The sequence below is a fragment of the Podarcis vaucheri genome (assembly GCF_965113315.1).
Source record: "Podarcis vaucheri genome assembly, chromosome: 14".
Lineage (NCBI taxonomy): Eukaryota > Metazoa > Chordata > Lepidosauria > Squamata > Lacertidae > Podarcis > Podarcis vaucheri.
In genome coordinates, this window is record NC_138752.1 from 21,969,503 (window position 1) to 21,983,793 (window position 14,291).

General features: G+C 46.8%; 1 protein-coding gene across 2 annotated transcripts in view; it reads right to left on the reverse strand.

Annotated features, from left to right (window-relative positions):
• The window catches only part of LRRK1 (leucine rich repeat kinase 1), a 101,882-nt gene that overhangs the window by 40,487 nt on the left and 47,104 nt on the right, over nt 1–14,291 (reverse strand). For both annotated transcript variants that reach the window (XM_082198222.1, XM_082198223.1), the window contains 6 exons: nt 11,284–11,413; nt 9,485–9,597; nt 8,259–8,473; nt 5,077–5,241; nt 3,681–3,853; nt 2,649–2,769 (listed from right to left, as the gene is read on the reverse strand). In XM_082198222.1, coding sequence (XP_082054348.1) covers nt 2,649–2,769; nt 3,681–3,853; nt 5,077–5,241; nt 8,259–8,473; nt 9,485–9,597; nt 11,284–11,413 — 917 coding nt within the window. The remainder of the gene's footprint in view (nt 1–2,648; nt 2,770–3,680; nt 3,854–5,076; nt 5,242–8,258; nt 8,474–9,484; nt 9,598–11,283; nt 11,414–14,291) is intronic.

Consider the following 14,291-nt stretch of genomic DNA (forward strand, 5'->3'; position numbering starts at 1 on the left):
GTCCCTGCCAGGGTGGCTTGGGCCCCTGCTGACCCCTTTTCCCCCCTGCAGTGTTCTAAGCAATGTGCTGAACCGAAGGAAACCACTCTTTGATGCCAGCCCACCAGCGGATCATGTAAGGCTAGCCAGCTCATTCCCAAAATAATGGGAGCGCCTCCCAAGGTGGCCACATTAAACGCTATCAGTTCTGTGTGCCTTGCCACCCTCATTATCATTGGGACGGTCTGCAAGCTAACTCCTCCTCCCAACAGTTCCCTGCCATCGATCGTGGTCACCTGCAGGGGGTTGCTTAAAGGGATAGTCTGTATCTGATGTTCAGCAGCAAACTCCTTGCTCATAAAATTGCAGGAGCTGCCTGAGTCCAACAGCGCCTTTATTTTTAGGGGGTGTCCATTTTGCAGCTCTAGCGACACTTCAATCACTAGAGCAGGTCGAGGAGCTTCTGGCACGGGCACTTTCACTGCTTTTTGGCCTGGCTGCAGTGCCCTGACGGTGGCAACCAGGCGTTGGCTTTTACCTGCTCCGTTTCTCCCTGCTCTCCCCCCTCAACTGCTCCCACCATCCCTTGCCATTCCTTCCTCTGGGGGCAGACTCTGGCAAAGTGGCCTGGCTGTTGGCAGAGATAGCATTTCCGGGCTCCCTTTCCCTCCTTCTTCGCCCCCTCACTGGGCTTTGAAACTGCGCGCGCGCGGGCTGTTCCGATTTCCATCGGCTCTGCCAGCGGGAAAGCTGGCTCAGGAATGTCTGGAATGCGTAACTCCTTCCAACGTTCCCCTCTCCCTTCCCGCCTCTCCAAAGCTCTTGCCTCCTGGCGCGCTCCAATGGTCAGCGCAGATTTGGTCAGCTGATCCATAGACACCGCCCTGGGGCTCCTGGACAGCTCGTCTTTCACAGCCGAAGAAAGACCTTCTTCAAATAGCATCTGAATGGGTGCTGCCGATAAATCCCACCCCAATCTGTGAATCAGCATGGTAAATTCAGTCCAGTACTCACGGACAGATCTGCTTCCCTGCTTGCAAGCCATTAGCTGTCTGCGCACCACCCCTTCCTCAATATCGCTGGAAAACATGATATCCATTGCACGAAAGAATTTCATAGTGTCCTTTAGGATATCGTTGTGCGTTGCCATCAGGGGTCGAACCCAGTCCCGCGCCCCCTTCTCAAGATGCCCAATTACGAAAGCAACTCGCGATTCCTCATCAGGGAACTCATCAAACTGCACATTCAGGGCATATTGCATCTCGGTCCTAAAGGCATGGTAATCCTTGGGGTCCCCCCCAAACTTCTGCACCAATCCTGGTACCTTTCTGGGGAACTGAGTGGTTCTCCCCTTTTTGTCAGCATCCTGAGCCCTTCTCTCCTCGAGCCTCGCCGTCTGCAGCGCAAGTTGGACCTCCAGAGCTTGATACCTTTCTTCCAAGCTTGGACCAGCTCCAACCCCTGCCTCTCCGGTTCCGGCTGGGTTGCTCATGATGCTTTCTCCTGCACAGGCAGCGTACAGAGACTGTCAGACTGCTGTCAGGGGATGATTAGCTGCTTGTGCTTAAAATTGTGCCCCTTCAGAGTTTGTGCGGCCCCACAAACCTCTGTGTGTGACAGAGCTCCTCAGACATGTCTGCTCTAGTCACTAGTAGAGTCTGACAGTGGCTGCCTGCGGAAGCGCTTCCAGCAAAGAAGTTCCTTAACGGAAACGTGTCTCCTGGACTCACGACGTGGCAGCTTCCGGCGAAGCATGGGTCTCCCTGCAGTTGCTTCTGACACCTCCCCGCTATTTTCGCTGGATGTGTCTCTCACCCCTTTCTCTCCCCTGCTGTTTCCTGCCTGGGCTGCTGCGTCTCTCTCAGCATTACTGAGATCCTCCTCCAGAGACCCCTCGCTCCCCCTCCTTGTCCCTGCTTTGGCTGCTGACTCTCTCCCAGTCTCTGGGAGCCCTACCAACTCCCTTTCCTCTGATGTCAGTTCCCTGACACATATTAAAGCTAAAGGACCCCTGGACTGTTAAGTCCAGTAGAATTCGACTAAGGGGTGCAGCGCTCATCTCCGCTTTTAGGCCAAGGGAGTCGGCGTTTGTCCACTGACAGCTTACCAGGTCATGTGGCCAGCATGACTAAACAGCTTCTGGCACAACAGAAGAGTGCCAGAGCGCATGGAAACACCATTTACCTTCCCACCACAGTGGTACCTATTTATCTACTCGTACTGGTATGCTTCCGAACTGCTAAGTTGGCAGGAGCTGGGACAAAAAAACAGGAGCTCACCCCGTCACATAGATTCAAACTGCCGACCTTACGATCAGCAAGCCCAAGAGGCTCAGCGGTTTAGACCACAGCGCCACCCATGTCCCCAGTATGAAAGAACAGAAGAAGAGTCCTGCTGCATCGGGCCAATGACCTATCTAGTCCAGCATCCTGTTCTCACAGCGGCCAACCAGATGTCTGTCAAAAACCCACAAGCAAGACTTGAGCACAAGACCACTCTCCCCTCCTGTACTTTCCAGCAACTGGTATTCAGAAGCATTCCTGCCTCTAGGTATGGAAGCAGAGCACAGCCATCACAGCCAGTAGCATTCATTCTGAATAGGGCTCATACGGGAAACCTTTAACCATCCGAAGCTGATGTGGTCTTCCACTGCAGGGAAAGGTACGCACCAATCTCCCGACGAGTCTCTGTGAGCAAATAGAACTCCCAACGTCCTTCATATGGCAAGTGATGGTGTAGATCAGCTGGCGCAGCCCGTCCAGGCCTTCCAGAGTCCTGCAGGAGAGCTCACTGCAAAGAGAAACCACGAAGATAAGATATCTATACTCAACCAAAGGGCTGTTTCTCCACACCGCCATTTTTACCATCTGCCTGCCATTCCATTCCACCACTCCCCTTGAAGAGATATGCAGTGGGAGGAGGGCTGCTGAATTCAGGTCATGCTTGCAGGCTTAGCATAAACATCTGGTTGGCCATTTTGAGAAAAGGATGTCGGACTACATGGGCCTTTCGCCTGATCCAGCAGTGCTCATCTTATATTCTTAGGAAGTACACGAGGAGATGGCAGCAGAGGATAAAGAATCAGGGCTGCTGGGACTTGACTGGGCTTTAGAAGAAGGTTCTGAAAGAAGCCTCAGTCAAGTTCGGAGGACAATAGTTTGGAGCGGAATTTTCCTAGAGACAGAAGACACTAGTCTTGCTCTGTGATGGTGAGTGGACCAGCGAAGTTGCACGCTTAAGTGGGAAAGGCTTTCTGAGAGAGAAATCAGTCTACTCAGGCCACACAAGCACAAGACGCTGAACCCATAATACAATACAACTGAGTTGCAAAAAAGAAAAAGGGGTTTGGCCAAGGCACTGGTGAGTCAGCAGCAATATATTAGCATCAAGAACCCAAAGAATCTGTACTGAGGATGCTGTACTTGGGCTGCAAGTATCCTAGCTGGTATGGATTCCTGTTGGACCCAATTCATCTACTGCCTAAGTACCAGAGGCATGGCTGTAACCATGGTAGTATTCTGATTCAGTCTCCAAGTGCTGGGTCATCAGAGCCAGCATCAATATAGCTGGAAAGCGGTGGCTGGCGAGTCAATGCAAGATGCAACCTTATCCCAATTTATTGGTTTTATATACTAAGCACTGCAGAGAATTCGCTGCATTTACAATTTGGGGTGGGTGGGAGAATGTGATATCATACTTACTGTAAGTGTTTCATTGTGATGTCCGGGAAGCCAGTGGCTCTTGGGCCAGAAGGAGATCGACAGAGAGCCAGGACGTACGCTCTCAGGGTGGCAATCCGTTCAACGCGGAATTTAGTTTCGATCAAGTCAAGGTGTGTCCCCACTACCAGCACAACTGAATTTGGAGCCTTGGCCTAGAAAGAATTTTTAATTTTTATTTGGCCCAATAAAGCTTCACCGGGTTCAAATGCAAGGTGACCTATTTATTGAGCATCTGTCCCAATTCCTTTGCACAAAGCTCGCACAGAAGTTTTATGTTGTCTCCTTTATTGCATATTCATTCTGATTTGTTTGCAGGAGAAAAGTAAAATTTTTTTGAGGACTAGGGCAGATCCACACTATATATTCGAAGTACATCCAATGCACATTTAAAGCATGTTATTTCCCCCCAAAGCATCATGGGGACTGTAACTCTGTGAGGGGCAAACTACAGCTCCCAGGATCCTCTGGGGGGAGTCACATGCTTTAAATGTGTGTTGGATGTGATTTAAATGTATGATGGGGACCTGGCCCTAGTCACTCTCATTGACTTGTCCATAAGACTGGGTTACATCCATCAGAACTTGTTCATCCTTGACGCAGTAAGAAATCAGAAGGAAGAGAATAGGACCTCCTGGCTCTACCATGTGCAGGCAAATGTTTACAAGAGAAACACTGCCACTCTCAGATGCATTTCTTGTAGACTGAAAGTGTTTAAATACATATTTGTGAAGTAAACAGTTGGCATACATGAGGTCCAGAGAAAGTCTGTTTTCAGTCCAAAGTGATTAGAATTTCAAGATGGAACAGTAAAAGTGAATGGTGGTTTTAGCCAAGGCTGTGTACACATTAGTGTTTACTTCAGCTTCCAGTGTGCTCCCACTGCTGGTGTATGAAGTAGAGTACACAATCAATATACCCTGAAGTCTTTTGATAAATGTTCCAAGGGTTTCCCCTCAAACCAGCTTCCAGCCGATTTCAAAACCTAATCTGCAGTTAAGCTGAGGTGTGTACATTTCAGATAGCCACTGCGTAGATGACAGCACATGCTCAGATGACAAGCTTCACTGAACTGGAGTTTGGAGAAGTTGCACAAATAGGGAAACAAATCAGGTAATGTGTGTCAGGGCAAGACATCTCCACCTCCTCTCTAGCATGTACCGTAACATAAAACATGTGACTTGAAACACAAGGAGAACAGTTTCCTCCCTTTGTTTCAAGTCACTTCACAGCGTTTCAAGCTGCTAATGCATACATAGCCCTAAAGTCTTATTAATGAAATTCTGATACTAGTCTGCACTACCTCCACTGGTACACTGGATTCTCCCACCAGCGCATAAAGAGAAGTCCTGCAAGGCAGTAGTGACGCCTTACTCACCTCAATATTTAGCAACCAGAACTGAAGATTTTCAACAGCTTCTTCCCCCAGTGCCAAGTTCCAGACGACGACATACAATGCCTTATCTGTGAAGAAACACTGATTGACTGTCGACATACTGGCAGGGCCTCCAATATCCCAGACGTTAAACTCAACTGAATCAACCTAATTGGACAAAGAGAAACATTGAAAGAGAGAGACAACATCCATAGTGGTTAAAAGTAAATCACATGGAGATAATAGTCAATGCATAATAAACTCGTGCACTGCCCCTCCCTCCCGCAAAGTAGCTTCATAATGTTCGACAGTAGGGTATCAATGGGTATTCATGCTCCAGCTGAAGAAAGAAGGGCTTGTCAAGGGCGGCTATCACTTCCACAGGAAATGTAAGCTAATTGCTCACTGCTAAGGCAGGCGTCATCTGCCAAGACTGGGGAAGAAGCAGTGCTCCCATTCCTTCATTAAATCAATTGGCCCTTTTCTGTCTCTCAAGAGTGCACGGCTAATTTTGGCTGGGAAGGGCCCTTCTCCTTTCCTTCATATGTCAGGGGAGAGGAACATTATTGCCATCAACCCACACCCCACTTCCCTCAAACCAGCCAGTACATTTTACAAAAGAACAAAATCTGTTGGTGAAGCGAAGCAGGACTGCCTAACATCTGTTCAGATAAAGGTAAAAAGATGCTCAAGGTGTTGACAAGAGATGTTGCAATGAGGGGAACCAGAAGCAAGACTTTATTGGTGGCAGTTCCATGTCTGTGGAACTCTCCCCCCTTGAAATATACGTGGCTGTATCATTGTCAGTTGTAAAAAACAGCTACTACTTGAGTCATATGGCACATTAATCTGCATTGTATTAACCACTGGCCCTGTTCATTTTTGAGAGATGCAATGTGGTTTCGATTTGACGATGTTATGCATTATTGTGGTTTATTGTGGAATTTCACACACTCTGCTGTGAGGGCACCTGTGCTCTGAAGGGTGTTTTCTTTTGACATCTTAATCTAAATATAAATAAATACATAAGCCAAATTAATTTCCATCTGGATGCCTAGATTCTGGACTGGCTTCAAGTCAGAGCTGGCCCTAAGCTTGCAGCAATGACATCTTCACCATGCTGCAGGGCTGAGAGGCCTCAAAAGGCCGAGCCCAATTCAGAGTGGATCCAGATGACAGGACTAAGGGTCCTATCCAAAATGCCCCAGAGCGGCAATTCCATGTCCAGCAAAACGAGTCCTTGTTTCATGTGTGTACACTCACACATGGAACAATGAGGAAAAAAGCAGATACAGATCTTCTCTTTCTCTCCAGGCCTATTTGTCTTCCAGGTTGAGGAGGAGAAGGCAGAACAAGTGTGCCAACTCCATCTCTATTGCCATCCTTATTGCCCTCTGTGAGTAGAAGGATGACCTGAGCCATGGAACCCTCTTAAAGTGTTTGCCTTCAGGGTCAGTTCAACGCAAGAAAGGGAAAAGTGGGATGATAATGATGATGATAACAATAACAACAATAATTTTATACCCCGCCCATCTGGCTGGGTTTCCCTAGCCACTCTGGCCAGCTCCTGACAGAATATTAATATTAATAATAAAATGATAGAACATCAAATATTAAACACTTTCCTAAAAAGGGTGGCCTTCAGTTGTCTTCTAAAAGTCAGATAGTTGTTTATCTCCTTGACATCTGATAGGAGGGCATTCCACAGGGCGGGCACCAATACTGAGAAGGCCCTCTGCTTGGTTCCCCTTGGCTTCACTTCTCGAAGTGAGGGAACCGCTAAAAGGACCTCAGAGCTGGACCTCTGTGTCCGGGCTGAATGATGGGGGTGGAGACACTCCTTCAGGTATCCTGGGATGAGTGCATTAACTCCATTTAATGCCATCCCCATCACCCTCCACAAATTTGAGAGCAACAGGGACTGTGGCAGAGGGCCCAGCTAGCTTGCTTGTCCCTGTTCTCCCCCTCACATTTTGACTTGACTCAGAAAACAACTGCCCTGAATAGGGCACCCCTCTCTCATAGTGCTAGAATATGTGTGTGTGACCCAATGAAATTGATTGGCAATGGATTTGGAGTGGACAAAAGCAAGTGCTTTTTCACACAACACATTCCTAATTTATGGAATTCAGTGCCAGAATATGTGGCAATGGTCACTAGCTTAGGCAGCTTTAAAGGTTGCAGACACGGAAACAAATCAGGTAATAAGCACTGGGTGAAGACATCCATGCCTCTTTATGGTGGTTGGATCAAGTCAAAGAGGATAGGGGTATCAAATCAGCTATTGGCCTAGAGCAGGGTTTAGGCCTTCTCAATCCGGCCCACGGACGGTCCGGGAATCAGCATGTTTTTACATGAGTAGAATGTGTCCTTTTATTTAAAATGCATCTCTGGGTTATTTGTGGTGCATAGGAATTCGTTCAAACCCCCCCCCCCAAAAAAAAATTGTCTGGCCCACCACATGGTCTGAGGGATGGTGGACCAGCCCACGGCTGAAAAAGGTTGCTGACCCCTGACCTAGAGGGCCACACAGAACTTCCATGTTCAGAGGCAGTCTATCACTGAATACCAGTTGCTGGAAAGGCAACAGAAAAGGAAGCTGGAAGCTTCATTGAGCTTTGTGGAAAACATAGTTTTTAAAATAAAAAATGCAATTTCTTCTTTCAGTGGGGCAAAAAAATCCTGCTGATATCATGGCATCACAGTGGGGTACCCAAAAGAGCATTCAAAACATTTTAAAATGTTTTAAAATTACAAATTTTGGGGGTATCTAGGGATGCCACAAACATGTGTTTGGAGGGGTGAATATGTCCCGTATACCAGTCCCCCGCCGTCTATCTATAGTCATACCTTGGTTTTCAAACATCTTGGGAGTCGAACGCTTTGGCTCTTGGATGATCAAAAACTGGAAGTGATTGTTCCAGTTTTCGAATGTTCTTTGGAACCTGAACATCCGACGCAGCTTCCGTGGCTTCTGATTGGCTGCAGGAGCTTCCTGCAGCCAATTGGAAGCTGCGCCTTGGTACCCAAACGTTTTGGAAGTTGAATGGACTTCTGGAACAGATTCTGTTCGAATTCCAAAGCACCACTGTATTTGGTTTGTCCCTTTGACAAGGAGGAAGCCTTGCCCTGCCCTGCCTTGAGCTTAGACTCCAAGTCTAAGCTTTGTTTTACCTTTGATTTACCTTTGATTTGAGTCCAGCCGGTCTCTGAAGCTCCCACTTCGTGGTCTGGATGGTGCCGTCACTGGGCATCGAATGGGAAGCTTTCCCCGTCTGCAGGATCTCAATCAGTGTGGACTTGCCCTGGCGCGGAGGACCCACCACAATCATTTTCATCAGGTTGCATTTCTCTGCTTTGCGTAACTGGGCTCGCAAGTAAGCTAAAATGGTCTTGGGGCCTAGCAAGTGAAGGGGTAGAAAAACTGCTTAGCTGATCACAGCAGTATAAGAGGGATTTGCAAGGATTGTTTTAACACACCTTGAATTAAAGAGCACGGGTGGGGACAACAATTCCCAATTCAAATAGAAATGTTTTTAACGAGGAAGCAAATAGCCTTTGGGGCTGATTAGGCTGGATTAAAATGATGGGGGTGGGAGGGAAATCTCAAGTGGATGCTCTAACATGACCTTTAAAAATGAACATGAATGCGTACTTAATTCATCCAGGCCAAGGAACTGTAATTTCTAATTGTGGACTTATTTATAAAAGTATTTTTATGCTGCCACATAGGGGTAGGGGAGAAATTCGATCCAGTTCACATTTAAATGCAAATCTATCAAATGCACACTTTCCGAAACAATATGAGATCCAAAACACAGCCATCCTTTGAAACCCACACTTATTCGAATTTTGCAATGCAGCTCTCCAAGCAAAACAATGTGTACAGAAATGCATATATCAGGTACATGTGCGAGTAAAAGTGATTTCAGTGAAAGCAACCTGTAAAAATGCATTACATCAGGAGAAACAGCTTTGAAAGAAATGTGTACGTTAGTTCAAACCAGTCTCCTCCATCCCTAACCACCATATTGCTGATATGTCACTTTTAAAAACACTTTCACAGAAATAGTCAGACAAAAGATAACAGTGCAAAATAAAACACCCATAACCACATCAGCAGCCTCCCTAAAAGTGTGGCTGCGCGTGTGACACAAAATATGTGCAACACAAAAGGGACCTTTATGACCTACCTCATGACAGAAAGGGGTTGCCCTGAGAACAAACTGATCAAGTCGAATTTGGATCGCATGGAAAGGTTTACAATTCCACTTTGTAACAATGGCAGCCTGGACAGATTCCACCCTGTTTTCTCCACCATTCAATAATAAATTCACCCATGCTGGGTTTGGATTCTCTCTCTGTTCAAACAGCTGATATTAATAAAACCACAGGGAGGAAGCAGACTCACCCTCTTTTCTGATCTCTGCAGGGAGGTTGCCAATATTTAGCTCTTCAATATCCAGCTGCCAAAGATTAACCAGTTGGCCAAGTTCAGGAGGAAGTTCTTGTATGCCGGCGTTACTGCACAAAAACAAACAAACACACCCATCCGCCAATCAATAGCCTTCCTTGAGAGGGGTATCTACATGATGGTGGCCACCAAATTTTGACAAATGCAAACATTTGAGGTGAAACGTAAAGGGCTCCAGCTTGGGTAAACCTTTAAAGAATTCCATTGGAAAGAAGTGATCGAACAAATAAAATTTCTTGGGGTTTGGGGGCCACACAGAAAGCATTAATGTAAATGTGTTGGCCCCACCTGCCCCTTGCCTAACTCTGGATGTCCTGTTAAATAAAGTTCAAGGCAGGTGAGGAAATTTCTGGAGGAATGGGCAAAACCGAGAATTACCACCCATTTTCACCTAAAAGTGAAATTATGTTTGCTTTACATCCCACAATGAGCCCAAAGTGGCACAAGTAGTTCTCCTTCACTCAGTTTTATTCCTTTTACCTCACAACAAATCTATCAGGCACTTAGGCCTGGCCCATGGTCAGATTCTGATTGGCCCAAGGTCACTCAGTGAGCTTCATGGCTGAGGGCTGAGTTGAACCTCTGAGTCCCCAGTCCTAGAGTTGTTGGAGGCCCTTGTTCCCCCTCACAGAACTATAGTTCCCAGGGTGGTTTAACAACCAACACCTCTCCACACGGAACTCTGGGAACTGTAGCTCTGCAAGGGAACAGGGGCCTTCTAACTACTCCCAGAATCATAAAATTATAGAGTTGGAAAGAACCGTGTAGGTCACCTAGTTCAACACCCTGCAGTGCTGAAATCTCCCCCCCCCCCCGGCGTGAGGCACAAACCCACTAGCCTAAGATTAAGAGTCTCATGCTCTAACGACTGAGCTCTCAGCACCTTTAACAAACCACAGCTCCCAGAATTCTTTAGGGGAAGCCATGACTGTTCAAAGTGGTATCCTAGTTCTGTGTGAATTAAGCCCTAGTCAGACATGCTGACTAATGGACGGGCAATCTTTTTTCTTTTTGCAGAGTGCCACAATCCCCCTCAGAAATAATCTGTTGTAATATACTCGGAGTCGAGTGTGAATTTCATCTCTTTATACAGCTCATAGTAGCAATGAATGAAACTTTCCCCAAAACGTCTAGCTATATATACATTATTTACACAATGGGCCCTGCATGATTGGCTAATTCCAAGCTGCTCCTGTAGGCCAATCAGGTTGCGGATTCACCTCCTCCAGAAGCCTGATTGGCTGCTCCTGCAGGCCAATCAGGTCGCTGATTCACTTCCACCTGGAGCTGGATTGGGTGGCTCCTGCGGACCAATCAGACATGTACTGAACTGAATCTAGAACAATAGGGTGCAGGATGCAGCAGTCTGATTAGTCAGCAGGAGCCACCCAATCCAGCTCCAGGTAGAAGTGAATCAGATGTTATGATCCTAGAACAATAGGATCCAGAATGCAGCAAACATCTGTCAAGGGCCAAAGATAAAGTGGGCAAGGTCAGCCCTTTTCCTCTCTCTCCTCCAGCAGTCAGTCAGATATCTCCTAAACTGGTCACTGGAAGAGGACTTTTGAAATTAGACCAAGAGGCACAAGCTGAGGGGTGCAGGTTGTGACCCTGTGCTCTAGCTGCAGAGCACACAGGGAGGATCAGATGAAACATTCAGGGATTGTCAAGGGATAGCAGCAAGAGTTTCCATGACACCAGCCACCTTTCCCACAGTTCGTGATACCTGAACTTACTTTCCCAAGTAAAGCTCCGATAAGCCTTTCAGAAGGCAGACCGACTGCGGGACAGAGTCTAGATGGTTGTCATTGAGACACAAGACTTCCAGAGACTCGCACAGGAATTCAGGAAACTCCAAGTTGGAACCTGGGGAGGGGGGGGGGGAGCCGAACAGCAAGCAAATGTGGAAGATGAATGCAGAAGCATGAAGTCGCGGGCAGTTTAACTGAATTTTATTTAGTCAACAGAATTTGCATGCCGCTTAGCTGTAAAAATGTCTAAGTGGTTGAGGTAAACTAAAACATATGTTTTATGTAAACTAAAACAGAATACCTGGGTGGTATTCAATTAAGTTCTACTCCAGAGCAGCCCACTGAAATTAATGAACACATGGCTAAATTAGGGCCATTCATTTCAGTAGGTATACACTGAGTAAAACTTAGTTGAATACTATCCATTGAAATTGTTGACAAAAGCTGAGAGTTAAAAACAAGTTAACTTTTTTTGTGCAAAATACAGATAAAAACCAGCAATTTAAAATATATGCATAATAAAATTACATACTGAAATACATATCATCTTTACAGATCTGGGTAGACAAAGAAGGATTTTAGCAGGCTCCAGAAACAGTACAGCAAATCATTTGAACTGCCATAAGGCACCTTCCTATGTTATTTACCGTATTTTTCGCCCTATAGGACGCACCGGCCCATAGGACGCACCTAGTTTTTTTGGGGGGGGGAATAAAGAAAAAAAATTATTCCCCCCCCAGCCGCGGCTTCAGCGCGCCCCACGCTCCGGGCAGCAGGCTACTATCTGCAGCCTAGGGAGGTCTGTGGGAACTCCCGCGGGCTCCCCAGGCTTGCTGATAGCTTCCTGAAGCCTGGAGAGCGAGAGGGGTCGGTGCGCACCGACCCCTCTCGCTCTCCAAGCTTCAGCGAAAGCCTGCATTCACCCCATAGGACGCACACAGATTTCCCCTTCATTTTTGGAGGGGAAAAAGTGCGTCCTATAGGGCAAAAAATATGGTGCTTTTTTGTCAATCATAGTGTTCATTACAGTCAACTAGCCAATAAACAAAGCGCAAAACATACAGGGCTTATTGACTGGAATGCTAAGTTAACATCACTTAACATGTTCCTCTGGTGAAATGTTTTGCACTGGTGGAACAATGCAGCACAAGCAAATACATAAGCAGGTGGTGGGTAACTTCACTGCACAATAGACTGTTCTGTCTGTTGTGCCATGAGTTTGTTTCTACTAGCAAAACTGATGTGATGGATTCATCTGTTGTGCAACAGTAAAACTGACAAGTTTTGCCTTTGCACTAGTGAGCTCCATCCAATGAAAAATGCACTCACTGTGGACACACTGAAATTAATGAACACCACTTACTTGGGCCTATTAATTTCAGTGGGTCTACTCTTGAGTAAAACTTAGCTGGCTACAACCCTAAATCAGAATGTCAGTAGCACTAATTAATTACTGACACTGACAAGGTAGGAACTAATTTATCATAACTGGTCTGAGAGAGATGACATGTTGCCTCAGATATGTTGCCACCTGTTCGGTAATAGATCAGTCTTCTCAAGGAAGATACACAAAAGAACATTTATGGAAAGACCAGGAAACTGCCTCAAGAGAGGATAAACGATGCATTCTCTAACCCCTTGATAAAAATCTACAGTAGGAGAACACAGGAGAGCCTGTTTCAACCTCCGAATGCCTACAAGAACATCACACATTTTTTATGGCAGTCTTCTTCCACAAACAAGGCTCCCTGCGCAACTTAAGTCAGATGAATAGAAACAACAGCAAATCATTAGTAGTGAATGTGGGCTTTAAAATGGCCTATTTAAAGAGGTGGAGACAATGACAGATCGCCCTGCTGTCGTTCTCTCCCCTTGCTTACAGGGCAGTTGATTTTACATGCCTCTGGGTTGAATCCAACCAAGGCCCCATCTACGTTATGCATTTAAAGCAGCTACGGCCCTTTTCAGACAGAGATGACTTGGCCACTGTACTCCATTGCTTTGGTAATTTCCAGACTGGATTACTCCAATGTGCTCTATGTGGGGCTGCCCCTTGAAGACAACTCGGGGAAATGCAGCCGTCGAATTACTGGCTGGAGTTCCATCTACATCTCATATAACCCCGTATTAAAACAGCTGCATTGACTGTCAGTTTGTTTCTGAGCCCAATTCAAGGTGCTCATGTTGGTGTTTTTAAAGCCCTAAACGACGCAGGTCCCAAATACCATAAAGACAGCCTCCTTCCCTACAGAGACTCTTGGGTGCTAAGGTTGGCAGACGGTAAAGGGACCCCTGACCATTATGTCCAGTCGTGACCGACTCTGGGGTTGCAGCACTCAGGTCGGCAGTTCGAATCCCCGTGACGGGGTGAGCTCCCATTGCTCGGTCTGTGCTCCTGCCAACCTAGCAGTTCGAAAGCACGTCAAAGTGCAAGTAGATAAATAGGTACCACTCCAGCGGGAAGGTAAACGGTGTTTCCGTGCGCTGCCCTGGTTCGCCAGAAGCGGCTTAGTCGTGCTGACCACATGAGCCAGAAGCTGTATGCCAGCTCCCTCGGCCAATAAAGCGAGATGAGCGCCGCAACCCCAGAGTCGGTCATGCCTGGACCTAATGGTCAGGGGTCCCTTTACCTTTACATATTCCCCTCTCAAAGATACCATTCCCAGAGTTGCCTGGGAAGAGGGAATGGCAGTTCTGTGATGGGAATAGGGGTCTCCTAACAACCCTTGACCTCTTTACAATACTTCCCAGGATTCTTTAGGGGAAACCATGACTGCTTAAAGTGGTGTAATACTGCTTTAAATGTGTGATGCGGTTGGGGTCTCAGTCAATGCACAAGAGGAATGGCTTCTGCTTGCACAATTGAACTTTCTTTCCTCTCCTCCCACTGTGTGCCTTCACAACTGCTCCGGGGAGCTAGGGAAATCAGCAGAGCAGATTCCCCCCCCCTTTTGGAGGAAGTAGGGGATCATAGAATCAAAAGAGCTTGAAGG